Below are 26,817 nucleotides of genomic sequence, written 5' to 3' on the forward strand. Positions count from 1 at the left end.
ACTCTGTTGTCAGCATGAAGCCCTTAATTATTAGTACACTAATGTAAAGGCACATTATTCTTAAGGAACTCCACAAGCAGGAGGCAACTGGATTGATGAAGTGGGTTTGATACGTTTTTAGAGACCATTTATACTGCTTTCAATACGTTTTGATAATTTACATATATTTACATTTTCCTTTTAAGTTTTTACTTAAAAATGAGTATACAGCGGATTAACAGAGAAGAACTATTTTAAGATTACTACATCGTACGTTTTATATAAGTCATTGTTATTCTGTGAAATTCACTGTCACAATGAACACCCTGCAGCATCAGGGGCAGGGGCTTTGTCTGAGCCAGCAAAGAAAAGATAATCTTGGCCCTTTTTAAGGATTACACTCACCCCCACCCCCTTGCACAGGCACTGGAAGGGGGACTCTGTAGCTGATTGACTGGATTGAAGAATGCAGCATAAGTCCTCCTGCACACTCAAAGGGAGGCTTATAAATCCTTCCCCATCCTAGGATACCATTCTGCCTTGGGAAGAAAAGCTTTCTCCCTCCCCTCCTTTAGTATTAGCATAGAACCAAGGTTTTTGGGCCCCACTGTGGACATCACGCTAGTTGCTTTTTGAGGGTCTGGGAAGGAATTTTTCTCTCACTGCCTGATTGGTCTGGGCACTTGTAGTTTGTTTTTTTTGTTTTTTTTCACTTTTCCCTCAGTAGCCCAAGGACCCAATGTGTAGGTTAGGTTGCAAAATTCATGTTGTCACAACTCGGCCGGTGTCAATAGGGAGTTCTTGTTCCCTGATAAAATGAAATTGGAAGCAGATTAGGAAAATGCATCTCTTAAAGAAAGTAGGGAATGGGCTTGTTGCTTTCAATAACTGGTACAGTGAGAAGAACCTCCCTCATTTAACCCTCATATGAGGAAAGGGCCGTGGGGTCCCAGCAACAATACAGGGACTAGATTAATGGAGTCAGCGTGTGGCGGCAGCCCTCTTCCAGGTGGAACAGAGAAGTGGGGAGCAAATGGCAGCCCTCCACCAAGTGGTATGGATTACAAAGGAAGGATGACCTGCAATATTGTCTGATAGCTCTCAGATGTGTCACCTAATAAATGCACAGCCCAGCTGAGCCCCATTATGCGTGTACTGTCTTTCTTCTAGCAGTGTCTGGCACAAAGTATGATTGAGAATAATAGCTAAGCAGGATTCAAAAAGTTTAGATGTTTAAATGAATAACAGAACATGCCTAGTTACACTAGATGGGGTAAAAATGCATAAGTACCACTGACATATTTAAATCAGGTAACACTTAGATGTCCTGAACAATAATGAAAACATTTCATGGAAAGATAGGCATGAATATAATTTTTAATTGCTTTCAAAAATATATTATTGACTGAAATCTTTCCCAAAATCAGGCATCCTAAGTTTACCCTCAGACATATATTTTTGGTAAGTCATCTCACAACATAGGGGAAAATGCTGAGGCCTAAAAAAAAAAAGCTGTTCATTAAACAGGAGACTCCATAATCCATAATAAAGTCAAAACACTTCAGCAAGAATCTGATTTATGAAAGACTTTTATAAAAGCTTCTTTGTAGAATCATTTGCTCCATTTTAGTGCAGGTCTTCGATGTCACTAAACACATCAGCTCCTTTCAGGGATGTACCAAACCTCTTTTTGTTGTTAAATATATTCTTATGGAAGATGTCATCAGATGGTGCTGTTGCACACAGTCTTACAAGTTCTTTGTCTGAGCTTGTGAGCAGATTTGTAGGTCTTGGAAGAAAATGTTGATTGGTTTTCTGATGCAGGGTCTTATGTGGGGGAAGCTGTGGCAAGCAACAGGGAGTTCTCTCTCTGTCTTAATCTTTCTAGAATCAATTACTGGGTAAACAGTTGCACTCTGACACCAGACACTGATGTTTGGGCTGAGATCCCATTAAAAGGGATTGTCTGTGTATGTTGCTTGTTACCACCTATGTTCAAGGACTGGTGTATACAGTGTAAAAGAAGTAAGTTATAGTAAGAATATATCCAGACTCCGTGTCACCAATTGCAAATAACTCACTGAAATGCCGACCTGCAGGGCCCTGACATCTGCTACCAGTCAGAGGGGCTACACTATGCATTCTGAAAGATAGATAGATCTGATTTGTGGTAATTACTGTTGGTAAATTTTAGTCAAATTGTAAATTATGTATCTCAATTAGGTAATACTGCTAACTGGTACTCAAATGGATATTATTATGTTAAAGTGGATTTTAAAAAAATATAGAGTCCACTTTATCTTGTCCTTAAGTCAGAAATTTATCTCACTATATTTTGTACATCTGTACAAATATCAAACAAGAGAATGAGATCTCCACGTCAGTGCATTTGAACTTCTAGCTGCTATCAGATCTCTTCTCCCCCTTTTTATGGTGGTAGCATTCTCAAGATCTTCAAGGTAGGATATGCACATCTAACCACAAACAAACAAAACAAAACAAAAAAACAAACCAATCCAGACAGGATTCTAGAAAGATGAGGATATATGAACTACTACCACCTGTATCTGACTATATCTTTCTGACATATTGGAGCTCCATTTGCCCAGCAGTACAAAAACCCATTTGAAGTTTATGAATTAGGATATATTAAGAGGTTGTTTTATACTGTAAATTGGGTAATTTTCAATTGGTTGAAATTGTTGACAGATTGTTGTAAATTGGTGACAGACTGTTATTTGGAAAATATTCAAAATACAATGGTCTCTTTTAAAATTATTTTTTCTTTGATAAGATTTCAATGTTTGAATTATTTTTTCATTAATGTCAGAACTTCCTAGATCTCCCTTAAGCATTCTCATTTAATGGAGAGCCTCAATCTATTTGACTATCTGAATCCTTTTGGCATTTAATACCACCCATTTTTATGCTGAATTTATCTTCTACTCATAAATTAAGTACAGTATTAAGTTAATTTTGAGGCTATATCTGGAACTCCATTTATGGTACAAATTATTCATTACACAGATCTGTCTACTCTTTTTTGCCAGCAAAAATTAGAAACTGTACCATCTTATTTTTCTAAATACTGTATCTAGAGACACAATTCTAAAATGTAGTTGCCAACTATTCGGTCAAGTGATTGAGCCCACCCTGCTGTGGAATTTCTCCCTCTTCTGGAACAACCTGAGGGTGAAATTCACTCCTATGCAAAGGATCACTAATGCCTGTATACCACTTAAGTCCTCAATACAGAACTTAGGTAATGTATAGGACTTGTGCCAACCCTTTGCACAGGGGTGAACTACAGTCTCACCACTCAGCTTTCCAGACTTATCCTCAGATAGTTTTCTCTCATGCAACTTTAAGAGGGTCAATTTGTGCCTAGAGGTTCTACTACAATTTATTACATATTCATTAGTAAGTTCTCATCTGAAGAGGAGAATTTTGGAAAATGTGGATAGCCTCCGAAGAAAACAATGGTTCTAAAATTACCTCAACATCAACATAGTTATTTTCCAGTTCCTAAAAACTTTCTTCAGCAATATTATACTTCAAATTGATGCTCCCACACTGATTTATACAGTAATTTTCTTAGCCTTACATTTAACTCTCTTGACTAAAGTAGAGGTTAATTCTATTGTCCCTAGCCAGCATACAATAAAAGAGGTTAGAATATCCCAGGCTGCCTGTGAACTATTACTGAGCACAGAATGGATGTTCCTTTGCAAATGCACCAACTGCACTACTGTATCCAACCCATTATTTTGTAAAGCACTTTGAAATACCAGTACCTTACGTCCAAAAAGTGCAATACAAAATCATATTCTCTTCTATTATTTTCTGCTGCTTGTATCAGCAATAGAGTTATCTGCTCTCTTTTTTTATCATCTTTGAGCTGGTAACACTGTTGCCCATTGTGGCAATACCTTTGCCTGTATGCTGCATCCTCAAAAGAAGACTCTCTGATGTAGCATTCCCTCTGATGTAAGACTACAATACCTAGGGTCACAGCTTCTTTAAAAGCACTGTATTCACCCTTCTCATTATGCTCAAAATACTTGGTTCCTAAGCTGTTATAAAAGGAGTGTGCTATATTTTCCCCCAATTTGGCAAAATTACAATAAAATACTAATCTACATTTCATGTTGCTGTGGACTCTCCTCTTTAAATCAGAGGGTGTTTTGGTCATTTTGAAAGAACATAAAACCAGCAGGGGTGAGACTGAATGTTGCAGTCATTTGATCATATTTTTAAGGTGCATTTTAAACACAGTTACATATAATTGCTTAAAATGATACTACTCTAAACTGTAGGGAAAGTGTAAGCAATACATTTACGATTTAGCAAATTATGATTTATGCCAGTGGCTATCAACCTTTGCAAACTACTGTACCCCTTTCAGGAGTCTGATTTGTATTGTGTACCCCCAAATTTCACCTCACTTAAAAACTACTTGCTTATAAAATCAGACATAAAAATACAAAACGTCACAGCACACTATTACTGAAAAACTGCTTACTCTCTCATTTTTGCCATATAATTATAAAATAAATCAATTGGAATATAAATATTGTACTTAGTGTATAGTATATAGAGCAGTATAAACTAGTCATTATCTATGTGAAATTTTAGTTTGTACTGACTTTGCTAGTGCTTTTTATGTAGCCTGTTGTAAAACTAGGCATATATCTAGATGAGTTGATGGACCCCCTGAATGACCTCTGCATACCCCATGGGTATGGGTACCCCTGATTGAGAAACACTGATTTATGCTACTACAGTATTACACTTGTATAGTGTGCTACATTGATGTGCTATGCTCACCTATTATACAAATTACTCACCAAAAATATGTTAAAACCATTCAGATTGCAAATACAAATACTAAAAAGCTAGGCAATGACAAAATTAAGGTTGTCTGAGCAACTTTGTCTGTATGCATTATGACAGACTTTAATTACATGATCACATTCTATTTTTTCCACAGGACTACAGCCCCATCCAGTGAACATGAAAGATGGTGCTCAGTTAATGAGCAGCTATTCAATTCTATTATTTTATTTTATTTTTTCCTTCTTATTCAATGTGTGGCCCCACACATTAATTACTGCACATTAACCAAACCCTGCTCTGAAGAAAGAATTACTCATTTCCTCATGGGTGCTCATCACTATCGTATCTGAGTGCTTCACAGCTATTAACTGATTTATTTTAAAACACCCCAGTGAGGTGAGGGGGTAGTATTATCCCCATTTTATACAGGGAAATCAGGCACCGAGAGATTTAGGTAAAAAAGTATCCATTTTGTGCCCAATTTGAGATGTCTACAACCTGATTTTTCAAAGTTATGTAACATTATAGATTGCACAAACAACCTTAATTCTGGCATTTCCTCATTTCTAAGTGCTTGACTTTGCAACCTGAATAATCACAAAAAATATAGGGCTGGGAAAGTAATTTAGTCCAGCCCTGTGAAGTGAGGCAGGACCAAGTATACCTAGACATTCTTGACAGGCATGTGTCTAACTTGTTCTTAAAAATCTCCAATGATGGGGATTCCATAACATCCCCTGGTAACTTATTTCAGTAATAATTAGTAATAATGTTCTTTTAACATAGTTGTTTCTGTGAAATATCTTTTAAATGAAGTTGAAAAACCCCAAGAAATTCCATTATGAGGAATGTAGTAACTAATAGCAGTAGAAGATTGTCATCATCTATGTGGACCAGCACTAGAGGGGGATAAGACACACACTTTGTCAGTGTGTTTTGCCGTTATTTGCTAACAGCAGAGGAATGCTGAAACTCAGGAGACTTCTTTTGCTACTTACCCACTAACTTGTTTCTGTTCCAGGTCTGTCTCTCTCCCCCATCCCTGGCTCCTTGTCCCAGTTTCATTCTTATAGCCAGTCCCAGTCTCCACTCCTCAGGCTTCTGATTACAGTCCCAGTCATCTTGTCCAACCAGACCCAGTTGCCCCCTCCAGGCTCCACATCTGATTTGTTTCATTCCCCACACCCCCAGCCACGTCATCCCCACTGCTTCTCAATTCCAGTCTCCCATTACGAGTTCCTTTTACAATTTCAGAGTCCCCTGCCTCCACCTATCTCCTGGACCCTATCTCTTTATCCAACCAGTACCACTTTTCCCCCTCACACCCTGGCTCCTCATCAAAACTATTTCCCTTCATCCCCCCACAACTTCTTTCCCCAAGTTCCAATAGTTTTCTATCCCAGTCTCCTTGCCCAGACATTTTTAGTCCTTTCTGTGCCTCTCCCCACACCAGTTGTCCCACTCCTAATCTCCTTGCACTGTCAATCCCCATTCTGCATCCCCATTTCAGTCCCAATTTCCCTTCCCCACCCCCAAGTCTCCAGTCCTAGTCTTCTCCACAAACTCCTTCTCTCAATCTACTCTATTACACCCTTTCCCCTAGGTCTGGCTCTTGTCTTCTCTGACTTCAGTTCAGGCGGCTTCCTCCTGCATGCTCCCTGGGCCCAGCAGATGGTGTCACTAAACACATAGGAGAGATGGTTCTAGTGCCCCAACCTGGACCCAGCATGGCCAGAGCAGCCAGGAACTGCAATAACAGGGAAAATTCTGTTCAGCCCTGATGGAATCTACAGCGAATTTAGCTGCAAACATCTAAGAAGTATCTACAGAGCATCCAAATAGAGATTTTTCACAGGTTTATTGCATGACTAAATTTTAGTGGATTTTCACAGGAACAGTAATAGGCACACACCTGACAAATGCATTGCCAAATTTAAAATCCCATTTCCAAAGCATGGGGGTGTTAGAGTTTTAAAAAAAAATGTAGCCATGAAATTTACATAAACCATTAATTTTTTTCTAGCATCATTCTCAGGAAAGGCTGACTCGTTTTGGGTGAAATTTTCAAAAAAAAAAGTTCAGCCTGAGACAGACACCCAAATTTCAGCCCAAATAGTTAAAGGTTGGCAGAGTTATAAGCAACTGAAAACAGAGTGTTATAACAGGATGTGTCAGGTTACTTTAAAAACAGTGTTACCAGCTCCAGCTATATAAAAAAAAAGTATTGCTGTTCATGCATTATTAATTATAATACAGATCTTATTTATGACCATTACTAAATCAATTTGTGTAATTTATATAAATTGTTGATATGAAGTCAATTTGTTTTCCTCTTGCTAATTTCATTATCTTTAAAATAAAAATAATATATATTTCTTTCTGTGGTGTACTTTACGTATAATAAGTGTTTTAACTGGTACTTCTTTTGATTTCCATTATGACTGGAGAGGTTAGCATTCTGGAGAAATTCAAAACAGGTTCATTAACACTGTACACTGACATCAGATCTTAACATATGATGTTCTACTGGGTAGTACAGTAGTTGTTAGTTTATTTTATATGCAAGTTTTCATAGCAAAAAGTTTTCTTATCCACCAAATTTAACTCTCCATTTTACACTGTAATTAGGATAAAATCCCTTAGGCTAACCAAATATCTAAATTACTAAAAAAAAAAATTATTTCTTTGGATAAGCAAATTGAAAGTTTGTAATAAAAATTAATTGTAAAATGCAATTCATTTTAATTTTATATTTCAAATAAATCTTCATAACTCATGAAGATCAGACATTCAATTTCTGATATTATAGTGTCCAGTCATAGTTGCTTGTTCAGTGTAATGAAGCAAGTTACATCTTAAATAAATCGCCCTGCCCAGTACTGGGACATAGGCAAAATCCTCCATGATTGCTTTCCAACATAACAGATGAGCAGAAAATACCATTTGCCTTGGCTAGTATGTCATGGATTTGTAGTTCCAAACATATTCCATAAGGGATTTAGATGAGAACTCAATGCATATGCATTCACAATTTACTTCCACTAAAAAAGTGCAGTACAGTAGAAAGATGAAATAAAAATGAACTAAATAGAAGTCTTCAGGCTAAGGCGGCTCAACTTACAGCAGTCAGATAATGACCTGTCCTGTACACTCTGCAACTTTTCACAAAATAGATCTTAAACAAGGATGAAAGGATGGAAAAGTAACTAGCAAAGTTATTTTAACCATCATGATGTATAGGTAAACCTTTTGTTACACTGGTCCTTTACAAAACTTTAAACAGTGAGGTGGAATTTAAAAAGAAGGTTAATGAAATATACATTATGTATCTCCCACTTCCCTCATCTAATTTTACAAAGAGATCTTGTACCTTAAAGAGCTAGTGTTTAGACCAGTCATATGCTATCTTGCAATGCAAAAGAATTTGTTGTTTAAAAGAAGCTTCCAAAAGTCTCTCTCGATACCAGGATTCTAAAATATTAGAAATTTTATGATTTAGGGCACTGAGATCTGGCAGTACTGTAATCCTTTTTCAAGGGAGGTAGGTGATGTTATTGAAATGCTAGCTTATAGGTTTATTTCAGCTTTCATGTGAGGTAACATAAACTACAATGTTTCTGAGATGAGAAAGCTTGTCAGACCTTAGTGGTGAACATCACCCATTCCATAAAAGTGACAGGCAGTATTACCGGCAGAGAAGATGTTGCCCTCATGCCCTGCAGCAAAGTCACTCTCTGTCTGTTATTTGACAGACAGGGTAATATGGGAATATGTTACATAGGCGGGAAAATAACTGACAAGATTGCTGGAGAGTCTTGTGACATATTATGAGCAAAACAGAAATAGCCTACAAAGCACTTGTGATAGAGAGTAATTTAAGGCATTTGTTTATTACTATCACATTACATTTTTATATTGCTTCCACCTGCAAACATTCAGTAATATCTCAAGAACTTGTTAGGTCAACACGATGTGACCATTTACCAAGTTTCTAAAATCGAAAACTATAATTAGAAAGGTAGATAATGTAATCACCTTTATTAGGACAATAAAATCATTATACAAAATCCTTTGTGGCCTATCTGCTTGTGTATTATAACAACTTCTTATTAAACCAATAAGTACCGCATGATCTATTTGTCCAGTTTTTTTCTTGGGCCAATACACCTAAACACTCTAGGGTTAAGAACATTTAAAATGTGTTTACCTGCATTATCATTCATATTATAGAGATTATTTAAATTGGATTTAAGCAGATGAATAGCAAATAGAATAAATTAAGTTTCCTTTATTATTATCCATTTGGAAATATTATTTTATAAAATTTGATTTCTTCATTGAAAGGAAGGAGACTACATAATAGTCTTATTGGCAAAAACTGAAACACACAATCCTATTTCACTGCTGTAATCCTTACAGGAAACTTTGCTGTGACATACCAAAAATTGGATTTAGTGGTTGAGTGAGAGATTGAAACTGCTTGGGGCTGAAGTCTGCTATTCATCCATAGGTCAGACAGAGTGCAGCAAACAATGCCAGTTTCCTTGCTAATAGATTTATATTCAGATCAAAAGGACCACCCCTCAATTGTGGGGGAGAGGCTTGAAAAAGCTCTAGACTTTACAAGCATTTCTTGGCTGTAGAAATATATGCTGAGTATTTTATTTAAAATATATCCTATAAAGCCAGACAATAGATTGAAATTGGAACAGAAAAAACAGTAAGCCTTTTAAAATTATTTTCATATAAAGGAAGAACTGTGTAAAAAGTTTAATTCAACTAACATGATTTTGTTAGATACAATGTAGCATAATAGCACAGAGAAAATATGGTATGCTAAAAATAAAAACATCTCTTAATATGGATAGCAACATAGCTTTTTTAAAACAGTTTCTTTACACTGCTTTGCAAGAAAAAAATCTTTGCAAAGTAACTAAGCAAAGCCACAAGGAGTCCCCATAAGACAACTTTTTCAGTACCTATCATATTAATCATTTTCTCATTCAAATATAGCTATGTTTAAAATAGTGCAATAAATCAGACTTTTAATTGATAAATGTTAATTTTAAGAATAGGTCTTTATGAACTAAAAAATGAAAATCGGTCTCAGCAATAAACATCTTATTTGGTGTATTTTTAAATGTCAAGTCATCCTTAATATAAGTGCAGTAAATATTTGTGATTGTTATAACTTGTGAATTTAATTTAATATTTTCAGAACATTTCTTCTTACATCAAAATATCTAAAAATTAACACACTTTACAGAAAATTAAATATATTTAATTAATTTTCATTGTAAATTATTCAGCAAGCACAGCATTTTATCTGCATAGTTTGGCCAGCTACCTTCCCCCCCCAAATACACATTTGGGATTTCAAAAAGTGGCCTTTTGCAAAAAAAAAAAAAAAAAAAACCACTGAAAAAATATCAGGCAGAACATTTTAGCTAATGCTATAAAGAAACCCTTTTGGTTTAAGAGGTGACAGAAATTCAATATTAATTATAATTCACTCCAGGAGTGACCATTGTATTTAAGTGGTATTCAAGAAAGACTGCTTGATGTCCAAACTATAGTTGACAGCTAATTTCCAATGTCCATCTTTGTATCTTCTTAAGGAAGAATGATTTGATTAATGCCCAGCAAAGCAGAGTATTTTATTTTTCCAATTGTAAAAGGGTAGCAGCACTTGAAAATCCCATTTCTGCCTGTAAATTTTATAATTACTTTATAACTACTTTAGTTATAAATAATTATACACCTAAGAAAGATTATTAGAAGCCAAAGATGTTAGCAGAAAAGAGATCCTCTGTTTTTTCTGTTTGTTAACTTTGCATGTTTGATAGTGCTTTCTGTATAATCCATTTCCTTGTGTAGTCAGTTATTCAATCATTTTATCTCTTCCCAAAAAGACCCTGATAAGCAATAACAGGGCAGTAGAAAAGCTTATGAAATTTAACTGTTTTTTTAAAAAAGCTCTATTATTTTAATGATGCTCTATCAGAAAATGGATATTTTTAAAATTAGTCACTTTAAAAAAAATCTTTTCACAGTGCCTCTTTAAAGCATCTAGAGGTTACTGGCAACCATGTCAACACTAAAGCAACTAGTGTGCAGGAAAATGTTACTAACCAAACCAAATCCAAACAAAAAAAGCCTATTTCCTTTATAGGACAACAACAGAGAAGTGGATCATCGTTGGTAGCATTAATGTAACAAAGTTTCAGTACTGAGAATTTTAAATTAAAACAATTTTAGAATGTTATACCTTACATATATCCATCATGCTAATTTAATAATGTCCCTCACAACTGATTTACATTGGAAAAAACAACAACAAAAATTTAGACTTCCAAACTTTTCATAAATACATTTTTAAATGAATTTACTACTAACCATGCCTCCACAGGTTCTGGGTTTATTTTATTAAAATATCTGATTGCTTGTAATGGGGCAAAAATGATGTGGTATTTTAACTTAATCCTTGGGGGTCATATATGGGGGGTTCGCCACCCATAATGTAAGAAGAAAAAGTTAAGAGGAATAATAAACTCTCCTTTATCGAGCCAATTAACACAATTTCCATTTAGCATTTTTCTCTCCTTCAGTTAAAGCCAATATGAAATCCTTGCAGTGTGACCTTTAACTGTGTAGAATTAAATGTTTCAGTTTCCCAGAGCAAATCTATGCAAAATGTTCAGACAGAAACTCAAGATGAGAAAATATGCAATGGTTTGCTGATAAAGGCTGCGCAAAAAACAGAACTTCTCCTTTGCGTTTTCACAGACTGAATTGACTTACTTTAGAGGAAGTAGAATCACACTCTTGACAAATCCATCCATAACCTGTCTGTTTTGGAGATTTTTTCAAAGGAGGGTCCAGACAACCAAAATGGTAACAGAGCCTGCATTCATCACACCTGCAGGAGGAACAGATATGTTTCTTCATCAATTAAATAAAGACACTCTAACAAGCACCTGGGGGTTAGTTCACCCCATGGAAAACTTACCCCCACATCTCCCAATCATTACTTCAGTTTAAAAGAGACATTTTCAGGAAAGGTGATTTACATGTACACTCACACATTTCAAGTATGTTTCTATTTAATTTGGAATATTCTGATGCAGAAGTGCTGGAGACAGCTGTGTATCTTCTGAATATTTACGATTCTTCCATTAAGATGCCTGAAATTACATCATTTTCAGTCTTGCAAACTAAACAAACGGTGGATGACCAACAAATCAATTTTTAAGATCCTTGAAGGATCATTGTGGAATTTTTCTAGATTTTTACAGAACTGTGCTATCATTTTGCAGAGACCATGCCTGGTATAAATAACTACAATTTACAGAATTTACTACACTTTCCAGCTAACAGCCCTTTTTACATTATGGATCTTCCATATTGTCTGCCCACATATCTAGTAATTCAAACATGTTTACAATTCCATGGATCTTTTTTTTTTTAAACAGTGACTGTAACTAACAAATAAAATTTGCACAAAATATTCAATAATGTGAGATTCTTTTTGTAAGAATCTGAAAAGGTCATTCAGTTAAAACATTTTGCTGTTGTCTTTCACTTATAACTGACAAAAACTCCAACCTGTACACATCATAATTCTGCTTCACATACACCCCACAGACAACAGTCTGAAACATCTATCATAACTATTCTTTGTTCACACATTCTTAGACTACTGCCACTGAAGAAGCATTTGCTATACTGCAGTATTTCATTAAAGGAGTCTTACATCAGACAGTACAACAATATGCTCAAAAGGAAAAAAGAATTTAACAGCCAATCATGGAAATTCATACATCTTATTGAAGTGGTTGTCTTCATCGCTTTATTTGCATACACCCTATGATCTTTTGTACAAAAGGGAAAGCTTTTTGAAAACTAATTTTGTCAGATTCTTTTTATTTATTCCATTTAAGTGTCTCAAATGTTTGAATTAAAGCCTCATAAGCCAGGAAATCACAAATAAGCTAGCACAGCAAATTTAAGAAACCCCCAAACTATAGCAAGGTGCAGAATGCAGAATTTTTTTTTATACATAAAAGGCATAGTGTGCTACTTATCAAACCAAGAATAACATATATTTTAATAAATTATTAACAGAACACAGAGCACATAACAGAAAGAAGATTAAACAAAAGGAATACACTAAAATATTTGAAGGAAAACCCCGTATTAAAAAGTAACCAGTTTGAGATACTATTTGGTTAACCTAAACAAGTATTTTTCTAGCATTACTGCAGAAGGGACACATTCCAGAATTGACTCCACTTTTTAAATAGTCTTACAGAGCATGGGCATTGGTACAGGGAAAATCTCTGTTTCTCCAAGATCCTTTATCAGTAATGCCTTTTCACACTATTACCAGCTTCTGTGTGGACACTCTGGGCTCTAACGAGAGTTTTGCCTGCTTAAGGAATGCAAGATTGGGCTCAAAAGGTATTTTTACGTTGGTATACATCATAATGAAAACAGTGCCCTGCATAGCACTTACTATGTTAAACTGTATCTTTTCCTGATTGTAGTATCAGCCCTATGACTACAAAAGAAAATATAAACTTAACAGGGCTTTTAAAATCAATTCCATAATAAAATGTATTAGGAGCAGTATAATTATAACCACATCGTAACCATTTTGTTTAGTCATTGGATAGACATTAGTAGCATAACTATAAATATAAACAATTACAAAAATATTGCAAACCCTTACACTTGTGAGCAGTGCCAACACACAAGTATTTTAACTTAACTCCTCCTTTCTGTCACATTTAAAGATTTTCAAATACGTAAATTATATTTTATCAAATTTATTTTCAACTGATTTCAGATATACATTTCAAAAGGACCCTACTGGATCCTAAAATGTATACCGAATTTGAGAATACTAGTCATTTCAGCAAAACCTATAGAGATTCTGTTAGCAGATTGCTTAGCAGTAGCAGACCAGTACAGGGGAACAGTGGCATTAGCAATGTTCTTCTATTTAAAAGAAAACAATCCTGCCTTTTCAAAATCATGATTTAAAATCTATAATTATGGTGGGAGAGAATATCTTTTATCCAGAATGTCCAATATGCTGATTTTACTGTAAGCTATGTTTCAAAAGTCATCCAGTAAGTCTACATAAATTGGGTTGAGATGACCAGAACATTATGAGAGAAGATACAGATTTTAGGATCCTAAAGGCAAGTTTGTTCTTATATTCAATTTAATTTTCTTTTCAAATCGGTTTATTTTGTCTGTAAAGAACAATATTCTCATATTCTTCTTGCATATTTACATACTAAATTAAAAAATTTCAATATGAAAAATTTTCCAGAAATTAATAAGGGTTTGTTTTTATTTAAATACATATACACAACTGGTAAGAGCATGTGGATGATAAAATCATCCTCATATACCACATACCCCTCAGATGTCAAAGTGTCAAGTGCTGCACATTTACATAACCATAAATTGTGAAATGTTTTTACATTAGTTTCATAAAAATATATTATTGTACAGTGGAACTTAAATATTGATCTTTTAAAATATGAATATAAAAGAGCTCCCTTAAGGAAAAAAGCATAGTAAAATGATAAATATACTGTGCATTGACAGGTAAATTAAAACAAATGTAGTTGTTTAAAAAAAGATGATGATCTAGGCACAAAACTATGGTTATAGACCCAGTATCCCTTCCACTGAGTCCAATGGGAATTTGGCCATTGACCTCTATACCAGCAGGACTGGACTCTACCTATGTTAATATGGTGAGATGGTAGGATACAAAATGCATTTCTGGTACACCATACCTGATAAAGTGAAGGATCTCTATCAATTAGAATATTTTACTGCTGGACCATCCTGCCTGGCAGCAGGATGTGATGCATTTTTGGTGACTGAACTTCAAATTCTCGGAGAAAAAGGAACAGCTCACACACATTTCAGTTCTGAAAAGAAAACAGTTGCTCCTCCCTGATGAATTATAGTTTAGCACTGGCACCAGCATTGGAAGTAATCTGGTCAATTATCATATGCCTGGCAGTTATGTTACAAAGCCAACTGGCAAAATGAATATTAAGTTCTGCAATATGAACCACCTACTGCTGTCTAGGGTCCTAGTCAAATGAGGAGATGGAAAATGTACTGTTAGATCCAGAAACAGAATCTAAACAAACTATAAGATGACTTTAAAACTTTAAAGTTAAGTGAATTTGTTGGTTGTGAAAGATGCCAAGTTAATAGCCCCGGAATCTTGTAGTAGTCAAGTTCACAGAACAGGTGCAGATAGACACCAACAGTGCAAGCTTCCCTACACTACTTGGAAAAATGTGCCTCAGACCTGAAAGCACTTCTAGAGGTGTATGGATAGTGAAGTCCTTGGCTTCTCTGCTAGGAATGTAAACAAGCTGATTAACATCCATTATGCTGATTTCCATACACGTATACTGGTTTAGCAATCTATATCCTCAATAATTTAGATCACAGGTACCCAACCTATGGCCCACCAGAGCATTTCATAAGGCCTGTGGCCTGCTTCAACACAATATACTAATAGCCAATACATTAGCATTTTGTCGTCATGTTTACATCATTTTAGTTTACACAAGTGCGTAAACAAACAATACTTTACATAGAAACAACATATCTAAATGCATACAAAACAAGCTGAACTTAAAATATAAATCAAGACAGGTGACTTTAAATATTATTAAAATATGTATAATCTGTTTGGCCCACACAAGGTTGTACTTAGGTTTATGTGACTTCCTGTGTAAATAAGGTTGGGCACCATTGATTTAGACAGTATGTCAATCTATACTCTAGTATTTGTTTTGTAACTACATGCTAGTGTTTTTCATAGGATATCAAAGAGATCCAACTGGATCTGAACCAGTGACAGGTAAAAGGTTCCATATTGTTTTAACAATTCTTAGCAACATTCAATATCTCTTCCAAAAGACCTTTTGATAATAAATGTAAGCAATTGTGTTACATAAGAGATTTAATCATAAAAAGAAATCAACTCATTCTTCCCATTTTTAGTGTTACAAATTGTGAGTAAAATCTTCATGTCCCATTTTTTGTGGATAACTTACTGGTCATTACATGCCAAAATACATAATCTGTGGGTGCAAATAAGTACACAGTGGCCTAGGAGCATCAGAACTTTGTGAAAACAAAAACAGAAGACCCTTTAAGAATAGGCTAAAAACAAGCTCTTATGTTAAAATAGTTTTAACTGATATGGTACTGCCTATTATTGTCAATGCCTTCAACAAGATTCAAATCATATTACATAACAAAATTAGGAAGTGCCTTATTTTCCATTCCAAAAAAGGAAGGCTGGTAATTAATTTTCCAGTTTTACATGGAGAAAATAAGATAGATAAACTGAGGAAGGAAGGTGAAAATTTGTAGTAATTAGGTTAATAAGTTAATAATAAAGGAAATGGTAGCAGTTGAAAGAAAGTATTGTTCATGTGTAAAAAATATAGAATGGAGGTCAAGAATCTCCTCAAAGCAAGAGGTTGATTAGACATTTCCATACGTGAAACACGTCTGCTTTGTTCTTTATTAAAATGATCTCCATCTGCTCATGCCCTTGGAATTTTTTTAGCAGCATAGCCTGCTGTGTTCAAGCTCCACATAACTCTGTATTTTCCTGTTCATAATTAACTAATTATGCTCTAATCAATAGTGTAGATCCTGATTTTACAATGTAAATCAGATAAATGAGATAATGGCTGGGGGTCAATCTCATTTTATTTACAAAGCTCACCACGCACATCCAATTTCATTACATCGCATCTACCTGCACAGGAGGGAATCTTATCAGCTGGCCTGCAGAAGTACTAGAGTGAGCAGCAGGGAAAAAGACCTATGCTTCTATAAAGGAACAGTGGATGCAATGCATACCCATCACAGACAAATTTGTAAGTCACCACAGTTAATATCATATAAATTCACAAAGAGCTGACTCAGGCAGAGTGAGAAAACCTATTTTGCATTCATAAGTCAGCAGTGCCCATCTATAGCTGTAAAAGTAATTACCTACAAGTCCCTGAAACACAACATTAATAAGCTAATCTTTAAATACAACTTCACATATATGCTTCAGAGACCACAGAAAATCTCTTACTTAAACACACACCATTGCACATTGTCTACAATGTCATGCAAAAAGGTATCATGTTAAAAAAATTGCAATTAACTTTAAATATATATATTTATGTATATATATTATATATATAATATAGTTATATATAATTTATTATTATATATAATATATATTTATATATATAATATATATAGTCTCATCTCAGAAAGTAAATCTATTTTATAAGAGTAGGATAGACAACATTGCAAGAGCATAGGACAAACATTTGAGTTAGAAGGGGGCCTATTATACAGTCCTTCTTTAGGCAATATTTCAGTAGGTTCAGTCTAGAATTTTACAAACAATATATTGTCAAATAAATTATTAGCCTGAGCTGTGTGTTCACTCTACCACCCATCAGTTCAGAACTACAATACTTCCGCTATTCCAATACAAGGGGTGAATTTAACCATGTCAGTATGCTGACTGGTCTCCTCTGTGTTGGCTTATCCTTGGCCCCATCTCCTGATTAGGCATTCCTAATACTACACACACTGTAAGGGACTAACCTCCTTCCTCACACTAGGCTCTTCTGCTTGTTGACTCAACATTTATCCTTAAATGCATGCCTGCCCAACACTGCTGAACCTCTCCTGAGCTGACACTCAACTGTGAACAGGTGTACTACATTTGTGATGTGCACAGAGACCTAACTAAAACTGACACAGTTTTTCACTTATCTAAAGCTAAAGTTGAACCCAGGATCTACAGGTGAAAGGATAGTACTTTCTAGACTGCACTACCAAGCCGTGTCTGTTTGTTTTCATTACAAAAAAGAAGATGCCCAGAAAAAAATAAAATACTTCCATCATGCAATATTCATAGGACGTTGTGCTCTTTAAGACAACCATCCCACCAGCATCTATTGAAAAAAGTGGAAATATTTTCAATGCCTGCATTCCGTAATCATTATATTTTATAATAATCATGCAACCCAACTTCATGAATTCCAATGAACGTTACTTTGGTTTTGATGTGATACGTAGATTTAGCAAACATGCCACCTTCATTAAATAGATATAAATTATGGGTCAAATATAAAGAAAGAAAATGGTTCCTAACCTTTTCTCTGCCACAGCACACCTCAAGCTCCAGCGACCTCTTCTCCCCACCCCCAGCCAGTGGCTGCAGGAAGGGAGTGGAGGAACAGAGGAGCCAACCCCGTGTTCACACAGGAGGAGAGGAGGGAAGAGAGGGAGATTGAACTCTGATTGGTTGCTCTACCCCTGGAGGAGGTGCAGCAGTGAGGCAGATGGCCAGTCAGAAGGCAGCTTCCTCCCCGTTCGTTCTCACATGTACTTTTTCAAAAAATTCCGTGACACACCTGTTTGGGCCTGACAGCATATCAGTGGGGAAATGCTGGTTTCGAGTAATCCCTGAATGGTGTAAAACTAGCACAGCTGGCTTTATATCACCTGCTCCTCTCCCCCACACTCCCATTGTAAAGGAGAAGTAGGTGTTCAAAGTTCCTTGCAGTACACCTGTACACCCTCCCCCCTCCACACACACACACGTACACATGCAATGTATCAGCATGGATTGCTAAAGGCTCCGTACTTTTGGCAGTGATTTCAATTTAAGAATAAGGTATGCATAACATTCTGTCTACAAAGTATTTCAAACATATCACACACAATGTATCTATTTTGTTTCTTTTTAAGGTGCCTATCAGCATGATTTCTAAGTGCCATTCAACTGTCAATTATCTACACCACAGCTGATTAAGAGAGAACAATCTATCAGATATTTGAATAATCAATTGATCTACAAAAAAGTTGTGTTTATAACCAAGCATTATAAAACTAAATATTTAGAGGCAAAGAAAGAGCATGCATTGACTACCTTCACACAATTTTGGAAAGCTATATTTTATATATTTATAATGTAACTCCCTAAACTGTCATGGACACAAAAATTTTGTTTGCTTTATGAAACAAATGCACCCAAAGAAACCATTAAAAAGCATTTACAAATTAAAATGTAGAAATATTAGCAAGAAACATGCTTCAACATACATGCAAGTTAACAACATCCTTCTAGGGCAGAAGTGTGTGTTCACTTCCTTTATTATGAAACAGCTATGGTACTTCATAAACTGTGAAACACACTATGGGTTCCCAAAACGAATTATATAGAGAAATTCCTTAAGTACATGCATACATAAGAGGAATTAAATACACAGATACAGTGTACATGTGTCTCTCTACATGTGTATGTCTCAAATATATTGTGGGTTATAAATTGTACATGATGTACACTTACTGAATATGACCTTCTTTTACATTATTTTTAACCTAGATTGAGTAGTTCTATGAAGATGGAATGCTAGAAAGATACACACTACATATTTTTTTTCTAGGGGTCAGAGGAAAGGAAGGGTTCGTGGTTGTGTTGTTTGTTTTGCATCCATTAAAATTAGACTCTGGAAACATTTGTTTGTTGCAGACAAACTACTAGAAGGCATTGTACTAACTTCTTCCAGTCCTAACCTGTAACATCCATGCTAATCCAGATGTCTGGGCATTTCAGAAGTTCAGACTATTATAATCAACAGTACTCAACTGCATAGTGGTTGTGAACAACTGTAAGCATCCACTAAGAATTACAAGATCACCACCCAACATTTCAAGATATGAAATACACAATATTTTACCCAGGTTTCCAGAGAGGAAAGGAATGAAAGAACTCACTACAAGAGAGAGATTTGTAGATGGATTTAACACCTTATCAAAATAAAGCCTCCAAACGACACAGCTGACAAGAAAAATCATAATTCTACCTTCCAATGTTTTCATGTTTGCTAATCACTAATACACTTTCCTCATTCCACATGAGAACATAATCTACCACCTTTCTATACTTTATCCTAGAATATCCTTAATTGTCTTTGTAAATCATTGAATATCTTTCTCCCATCATTTCATTGTTTTAAGTCCTCTCATTTGTTTGAATGACAAACGTTCAGCATCCTCTTGATACTGTTTCCTGTAGCACATATTTCAGTTAAGTTCATTGTTTGCTAGCTATAAAATGGTTGTAGTAAAAAATGAGAATAGTCATTTCATAAACATGAACTTGAGTATCTATAGTTCTGCTGCTGAAACCAATGGAGAATGATTTAACAGAATACTGAATAGATATTTTTGGGGAGAGGGACATCACTGGAAGAACACAGACAGTTTCACAAAATTTACTGTCTCAGATTATGAAGCATAAGTAATCTACTACTAAACAAAAGAAAAGTTAAATTAGCAAAAATTAAAACCATGAAGTGGCACACAGTTTCACATTATGTTCTCAGAAGTTCAGGAGAGAGAATAAAACCCTAAAAGAATGCGGTACTGGGAACTGGCATTGGTAACACATTAGGCTAATTATTGGTGTATATGTCACAGTACATTTGGTTTTCTAGTAAAATAATGTTGGAGGGAAAAAGAAGTCATTAGTAATTCCTAGTCAGACATTAAGTAGGGGCCTGCATCGTACGTGATGAATTTTTTCCTATTAACATAATGGCTGGATGTAATTTTATCTAGTCAGCTGTGTTTCTGCATTCTGGAAGAGCTACATCTAACTCTGTTATCTCTTATCTCAAATGGCCTTCAGGCTTGAAAATTGGACTATCCCAAAATACACATTTCTTCACTTAGGAGGAGCTTGTGTGTGCCTTAGTGCTAAAAAACATTTATAAAAAGTTAAAAATAAAATCTTTTTACTTTTTTTTTTCAAAACAGTACAACTTAATAGACACAGCAAGTTAATTTTATTGAACATAATATCCAAACATGAGATGCCCTAGTAAGATATGACTTTTAAATTAGTATACACCAATTTGTATTTTTCTGCTATCACTTAATACAGCATGTATCTTTTTTCTTTTTTGCTTTATGTTTAAAATTTATTTTCAACTAGAAATATATCTTGAGAGATGACAAAACCCCCCACCATCAGTCAAGAAGTTCCAAGATGATATGTTGCAAAGTTACAGTATGACTGCACTTGAAAAGAGTTTTTTCCCCAAGCAAGTTCAAGATGAAACGATGAAGATGTCTATATACTGCTTCTGTAGATTTAAGAACTTGATCAGCAAAGTTTGTAGACCAAAATATTATGTCTGTATCTATCTGGAGGTACATGGATGTAGACGAAGATCTTTCAGATGGTATGCTGTGTGATCAGTTCTTCATTCATCCCCAACTTAGATAACAGTTTCATATTTTAATTTGAGAAACCAAAACCAAAAACCAAAACATACCTTGACCTGAACACCACAGCAAAAGTAAGCCAAATAAGACAATGATCAAATTTTTCTATTTGTCTCAACAATGACCCAGAAAGCATGGATATGGATATATTTTTGTTCACTCAAACATTAGAAGGTGGAAACAATTAGTTTGTGCAAATAAGCACAAAATCAATTCTTCTGCAGCAAGGCTATTACTTCAAAATGAGAAAGTGTCAAGTGTTTTACAGGTCTGTTATTGCCACTGTACTGAAACAATCCTTTTACATAAGCTTCTATCGTATTCCACAACACAGTATTTTATATAGGGATATTCTTATTAAACTGAATATTAGTAGAGCAGCAGACTGATTGCAAAGCATCGCTTTTTTAAAAGAAATCAATACCACCACAGAGGAGAACACAGTATTTAAGTCCCATAGGTTTCTGTCACTCTTCAGTGACTCCAAGTACTGTATATCATCATTTGTCAAGGAAGCACAGGGGAAATAGACATTACTTAACAGGACAATTCTGACACAACATTTATCTGGTATTTTCCAACAATGGACATATCAAATATTCCTGATTAGTGCAAAAAATGCAGGCAAATTAACTGCCTTGTCAGTCCAAGTAACAAACCAATCAATTACATTCTAGCCAAACCTGACAAGCAAACTCAACTTTTTGTCATGATAAGCTTATGAAAAAGACAAAATAGCTGTTCTCCTTTACTTTATGTACTCTATTGAGAATTTTATCCACATTTTTAAATCACATTTATAAAAGAGGTTTCCAGGATTGCCTCCGAGGATGAGCTGTGGCAGAGTTGTGTCTCATGAAGGGTATCTACACAGTAAAGTGATAAGAAAAGAATATTAACATTTAAGAACATTGCAGCTCTGCTCTGTGTCTTATGAAACATTTTAACACTACAGTAGATTTAAATAATATGTATGGTCAGATCCAAATAGATAGTTTAAGAGTAATGTCATACATGTAAGAGTCTTTTTCTTTTCTCAGAGTCCAACCTTCAAACTCACTTGGGTTAAGTGTAGCATCTTTTTCGATTCTTTGCTCAGTGCAGTTCAAAAAGAAGCTATCCAAGTGTAAAGAGAAGACAGCATAGGTTTTTGATCATAAAAGCAATGGCTTAGTTAAGACAGACAGACATGAACATGCAAGATAGCATTTTCCTCAGATCTGGAACTCTAAGCAATAATACATGACACCGTGTTCAGCTACACCAGATTCTCACACTTCTTGGGTGCATTTGTTGCAGTTGACGGAGGGTGTTTGTTTTATAGAAAAAGTATCAGAAAAAAAGCTTTTTTACTTAATTTTTACTAAAAATCCACTCTCAAGACAGAATAAACCGTTTCTAAAAAGTAACAGCTTTCTATTCAGTATTTGAGGTCCTTTAAAGTACTTTTAGTGTCTCTTTTTTAAAAAAATGATTACAGTGCACGTAATTGAGTGGAAACTGAGTAAAAATGAGATTGGAAGCAGCTATCACAGTTGTGTCAAAGAAAAATTACCCCTTAAAAACACATAACAGGGATGCTGTTGCAATTTACTAGCACCAATGTTCATATAATGTTGGATTTAGGGGTCCATTCCTTTGAAGAGCAGGGGACTAGTTTATGTAAATCCACTTCACTTCTCCCTTTTTCCATTATCTTGATGAGCTGAGGGCTTGTCTACACTTACCTCGGAGATTCGGCGGCAGTCGACCGGAGTTACACAACCTACGCAAAAAACTTGCGTAACTCCTGTCAACTTCTCTGCTTCTGTTTTGCGCACCGTCTTCATTGCACTGCGCTGACAGGAACCGTGTTCCCGTCGACACAGCACTACACCACTTGAAAAGGCGGTTTTCAGACGTCGATTTCTGGATCGACTGAGCGGGTCAGTCAGTTAGATCCTTAAATTACCTGCACTGAAGCACTATGATTTTACTATTTAATTAGTTAATTTAATTTAATTTAAATTAATGTAATTTAATTAATTACATTTTAATAATTAGTCTGCACATCAAGCACTACTGATGTAAAGCCAAACCAAGGCCACTAAAGAAGGGCTCTAAAGGAGCTGCAGAGCAGGTCCAGGAAACCTATGAAGAAAATATATTTTAAATAAGCTTGTAAAGTATCTATGAACACTATTAAAAGACATTGGGTGTAAGATATAAACAGTGTATACCTAGGAAAAGCAATACAGCAATTCTGTAGTAATTTGCCTTTACATTGCATTTTTCGTTAATGAACATTTATTACATATACATTAACAAAAAAAAGCATTAAATTTAAAAATAGCCTTTATGCTACATACTCTTTAATTTCAGATTTACAGTATTTCCAAAACTGGGCTATGTCAACTTTTCTTTCACATCAGAAAGCCTCCACCTAATTTACAACAGTCTACTTAAGGAAACAATGGCTACTTTTACACATAAAAAGCTCACGCAACAACTGATTCATGTAAATGGAAGACAGAAGAATATAACTGCAAACACACTAATGAAAACTTACATTATCCACAAATAACAATTGATTATCAACTTTAGAGATTTGTGGAAACTCAGAAAACATTTCTTCTGTGTCTTTACTATTAAAGCTCTTGTCTATAACCTGCTCATATCAAACAGGGTGGATAAAAATCAATAATTAAAAACAAATAATAAAAACATATTTTTATTTAAATCAGATTTTGATATAAATTAAATGCAGGTTAATTTAAAAAAAAAAACCAATTTAAATTTAAATTTTAAATTGATAACCTATGTTAAGCCTGAACTCATTATAATGTATTAAAATCATTTAATACAAAAATAATATTAGGAAGTACATGTTTGCTGCCAAGTTTTTAAAAAAATCAGACCACTGACTTTCTGGAGGAAGTACTACAGTTTGTTGAGTGTTATATCAGTTTTTGACAGCAGTGGCCTCTTCTGCTGGTACAGAGAGAATATTTTATTCATTTCAGTTTATTCAACTAGTTTAGTTCAATAATTAATTCATTTAAATTAAGAAACCAATCGGGAGTTGAAAAAGGCTTGTTTTTCCACTTCCAGTCTATAAGCAAACACTACATGTGAGGTGATAAGATCTACTACTTTTAAAATGCTGAAAGACATCGTGACCAGAAACAATCAGTTCAATACACTAACTGTAGATAATACTCCTTTTGTTTAATATATCAGTTAGCTTTAAATGAAAAACATGTTTTGATAAAAAAATGTCTTATGTATCCAGCACATTTAAGTTGTTTAATTTTAAAAAAATATTAAAATTCTGTTTTTGAGCATTTTAAATTGCATTTGAATTTACATCCAGTTAGAAACTGATATGAATTGCAAATAAAAATTAATCATGTATTAATAAGAAATGTATCATTCACCATTTTCTAACAAGAAAAAGTATCAATATTAAGAATCTGCATAAATGTAATCTAAGGTTTATAACTGCTTTAATAAATATGTATAGATATGGTATATCCTTCTGGCTAGCAAAAAAGCACCAAATTTAGTGTAAAGACTATATTTAGCTGCAAATCAACCTGTTTTAATAGTTACTAGCTAATGAGAATCATCCTTTCTTTAGGAAAATAACGCAAAAGTACAAATGTAAAACATGATTAAAATTGATTATTTAAATCCAGGTTTCCTCCTTGCTGATTTAATCATGATTAAATCAATCAATCCTGACACTGAGTGATGTGTTGACTCTTCCTTTAGCCTCCCTACGTCTCCCCTTTTCCACTTCATATATTCCTAACTCTTACTGATCTGAACAACTAGTCTTTTTCTCTTGTCCCCTCACTACCTTCCTCCCACTTACTAAATCAAATTCAAATCCTTGTCTTCCACTTCAAGGGCCCTACTTAATCTAGCCACCTTGTACATTCCCGCTCTCAGCTCCTCCTTGTTGAAATTTTAAAAGCTGACAAGTCAATTTAGCCACAGAACTCACATTTACATCCATGGCTGGAGAAATGAGAACTTATCAGGCAGGAGAATCTGAAATGGAAACAGCAGGAAGAGCTGAGGAGTTTTACAGACTCTCCAATCAGTGGATGCAGCAACAGCGGACCAGAAAAGTTGTGTGTGTGGTTTGTTTTTTGTTTTTTTTGGGGGGGGGAGGTGGAGAGGTGAGGGAGGTGTTTTAGAGAGGGTGGTTCCCTCTACACCTCTGTTCCTCTAAAGGAAGAATGGCGACCTGCTGACTTCCTCTCCTCTCCACGGCAGAAAGGAAAAAGCTGAATCTCGTTCTGTCTCTCTGTCCAGGGGAGAAGGGAAGAAAGAAATAACTAGCCACCACACCCGCACACACACCTTTCCATACCAGCTCCCTCTTCTCCCACTCAGGTAAAAAATATGTAGATTTTGTGTAAAATCTCTTTTGAAATTACCTTAAATCTTCTCAATCACAGGAAATTGAATTGACTGGGATATTTTGAGATTTTCCGGGAAAGCACCCCAGACCCTTTTCATCAGTTTTCTGATAGCCTTTATAGACAAGAGGAGGTGGAGTGTAAAAACTCAGTGGGATGATAGTGATTGATGCAGGATTCTGGGATGACAGTGGGAACCTCTAGTGTTGAAAAGGTGTAGAATTTTTGTTAGAGGATAATGTTTTGGGGAGCCAGCCAGATTTCAATAATACATCCACTTTCAAACTTAACTTTTTTCAGCAAAGCCTTTAAATGAGCATCTAAAATTTAAGCTGGGTCTGTGTATAAGGTCCATAGAAGGTGCATTCTACTCCAACGGATCTTATGAGGTTCATTAAAGCATGACATTCCCCTTTTGCAAATCTTGACACGTCCCTAGATGTGTCAGGGGTTGTGGGGGGATTATACATGGATGAGATATGACAGTAGTATATGGTGGAAGGGAACAGAACGGGGTGGCCTTCAACCACAATGAAAATTTTAAATGAAATTTTAAATCTGGAGCTCACCATTAGAGTTCACCATGACCAACTAACATGTTTATACAAGATACTATTTATTAAGTGGTGCTGAAAATCATGTTAGCTAATATGTTTTAAGAACTCACCTTTTTTCCCCACTCTAGACAAGGTTATAGGTCTTAATTCTGAGAGGTGATGAATACCCACAATTCTCAGATAAGTCAGTGGGTGTTGCCCGAGCTCAGCCATTCGAAAAATCAAGAATCTTACTCATTAATTAAAAAAAAAATAATGAATGGAATGGAATGAAATGTGTCTCCTAGACCTAAAAAGTGTTAATTAATGAGATTCTTCTCACTAGAGATCAATTGTTGTAAACAATTACAAATGCTTCCAGAATGGCTACAGAATTCATATATAGTGATCAGTCAGAACGAAAAAACAAAAAGAAAAAAACAAACAAAAATAATCGACATTCACAGTGCCACCAAATACCACATCATAACATTTTAGGTACAGATAGAAAACAAAATCTTAGTCACTATCGGGTAGTAATGGTTAGTAAATGCTAACCCTTTAAAGGTGGTCAATGTATCTCCACATTTAATAAATATGCTGACTGAGGTAAACAAATACAACAATATCGATTTATAGGATTATGTGTTTCAAACACACTATGCCACTTTAGAATAAGCACACTGTAC

At 35.0% G+C, this 26,817-nt stretch overlaps 1 protein-coding gene across 2 annotated transcripts in view; it reads right to left on the reverse strand.

Moving 5' to 3' along the window:
- PHF14 (PHD finger protein 14) overlaps positions 1 to 26,817 on the reverse strand; it is a 252,195-nt gene that overhangs the window by 68,047 nt on the left and 157,331 nt on the right. For both annotated transcript variants that reach the window (XM_067562128.1, XM_067562129.1), the window contains one exon: positions 11,617 to 11,734. In XM_067562128.1, the coding sequence (XP_067418229.1) occupies positions 11,617 to 11,734 (118 nt within the window). The remainder of the gene's footprint in view (positions 1 to 11,616; positions 11,735 to 26,817) is intronic.

This window comes from Emydura macquarii, unplaced genomic scaffold (assembly GCF_026122565.2).
Source record: "Emydura macquarii macquarii isolate MOO-44397 ecotype Brisbane River unplaced genomic scaffold, CSIRO-AGI_Emac_v2 contig_2422, whole genome shotgun sequence".
Taxonomy (NCBI): domain Eukaryota; kingdom Metazoa; phylum Chordata; order Testudines; family Chelidae; genus Emydura; species Emydura macquarii.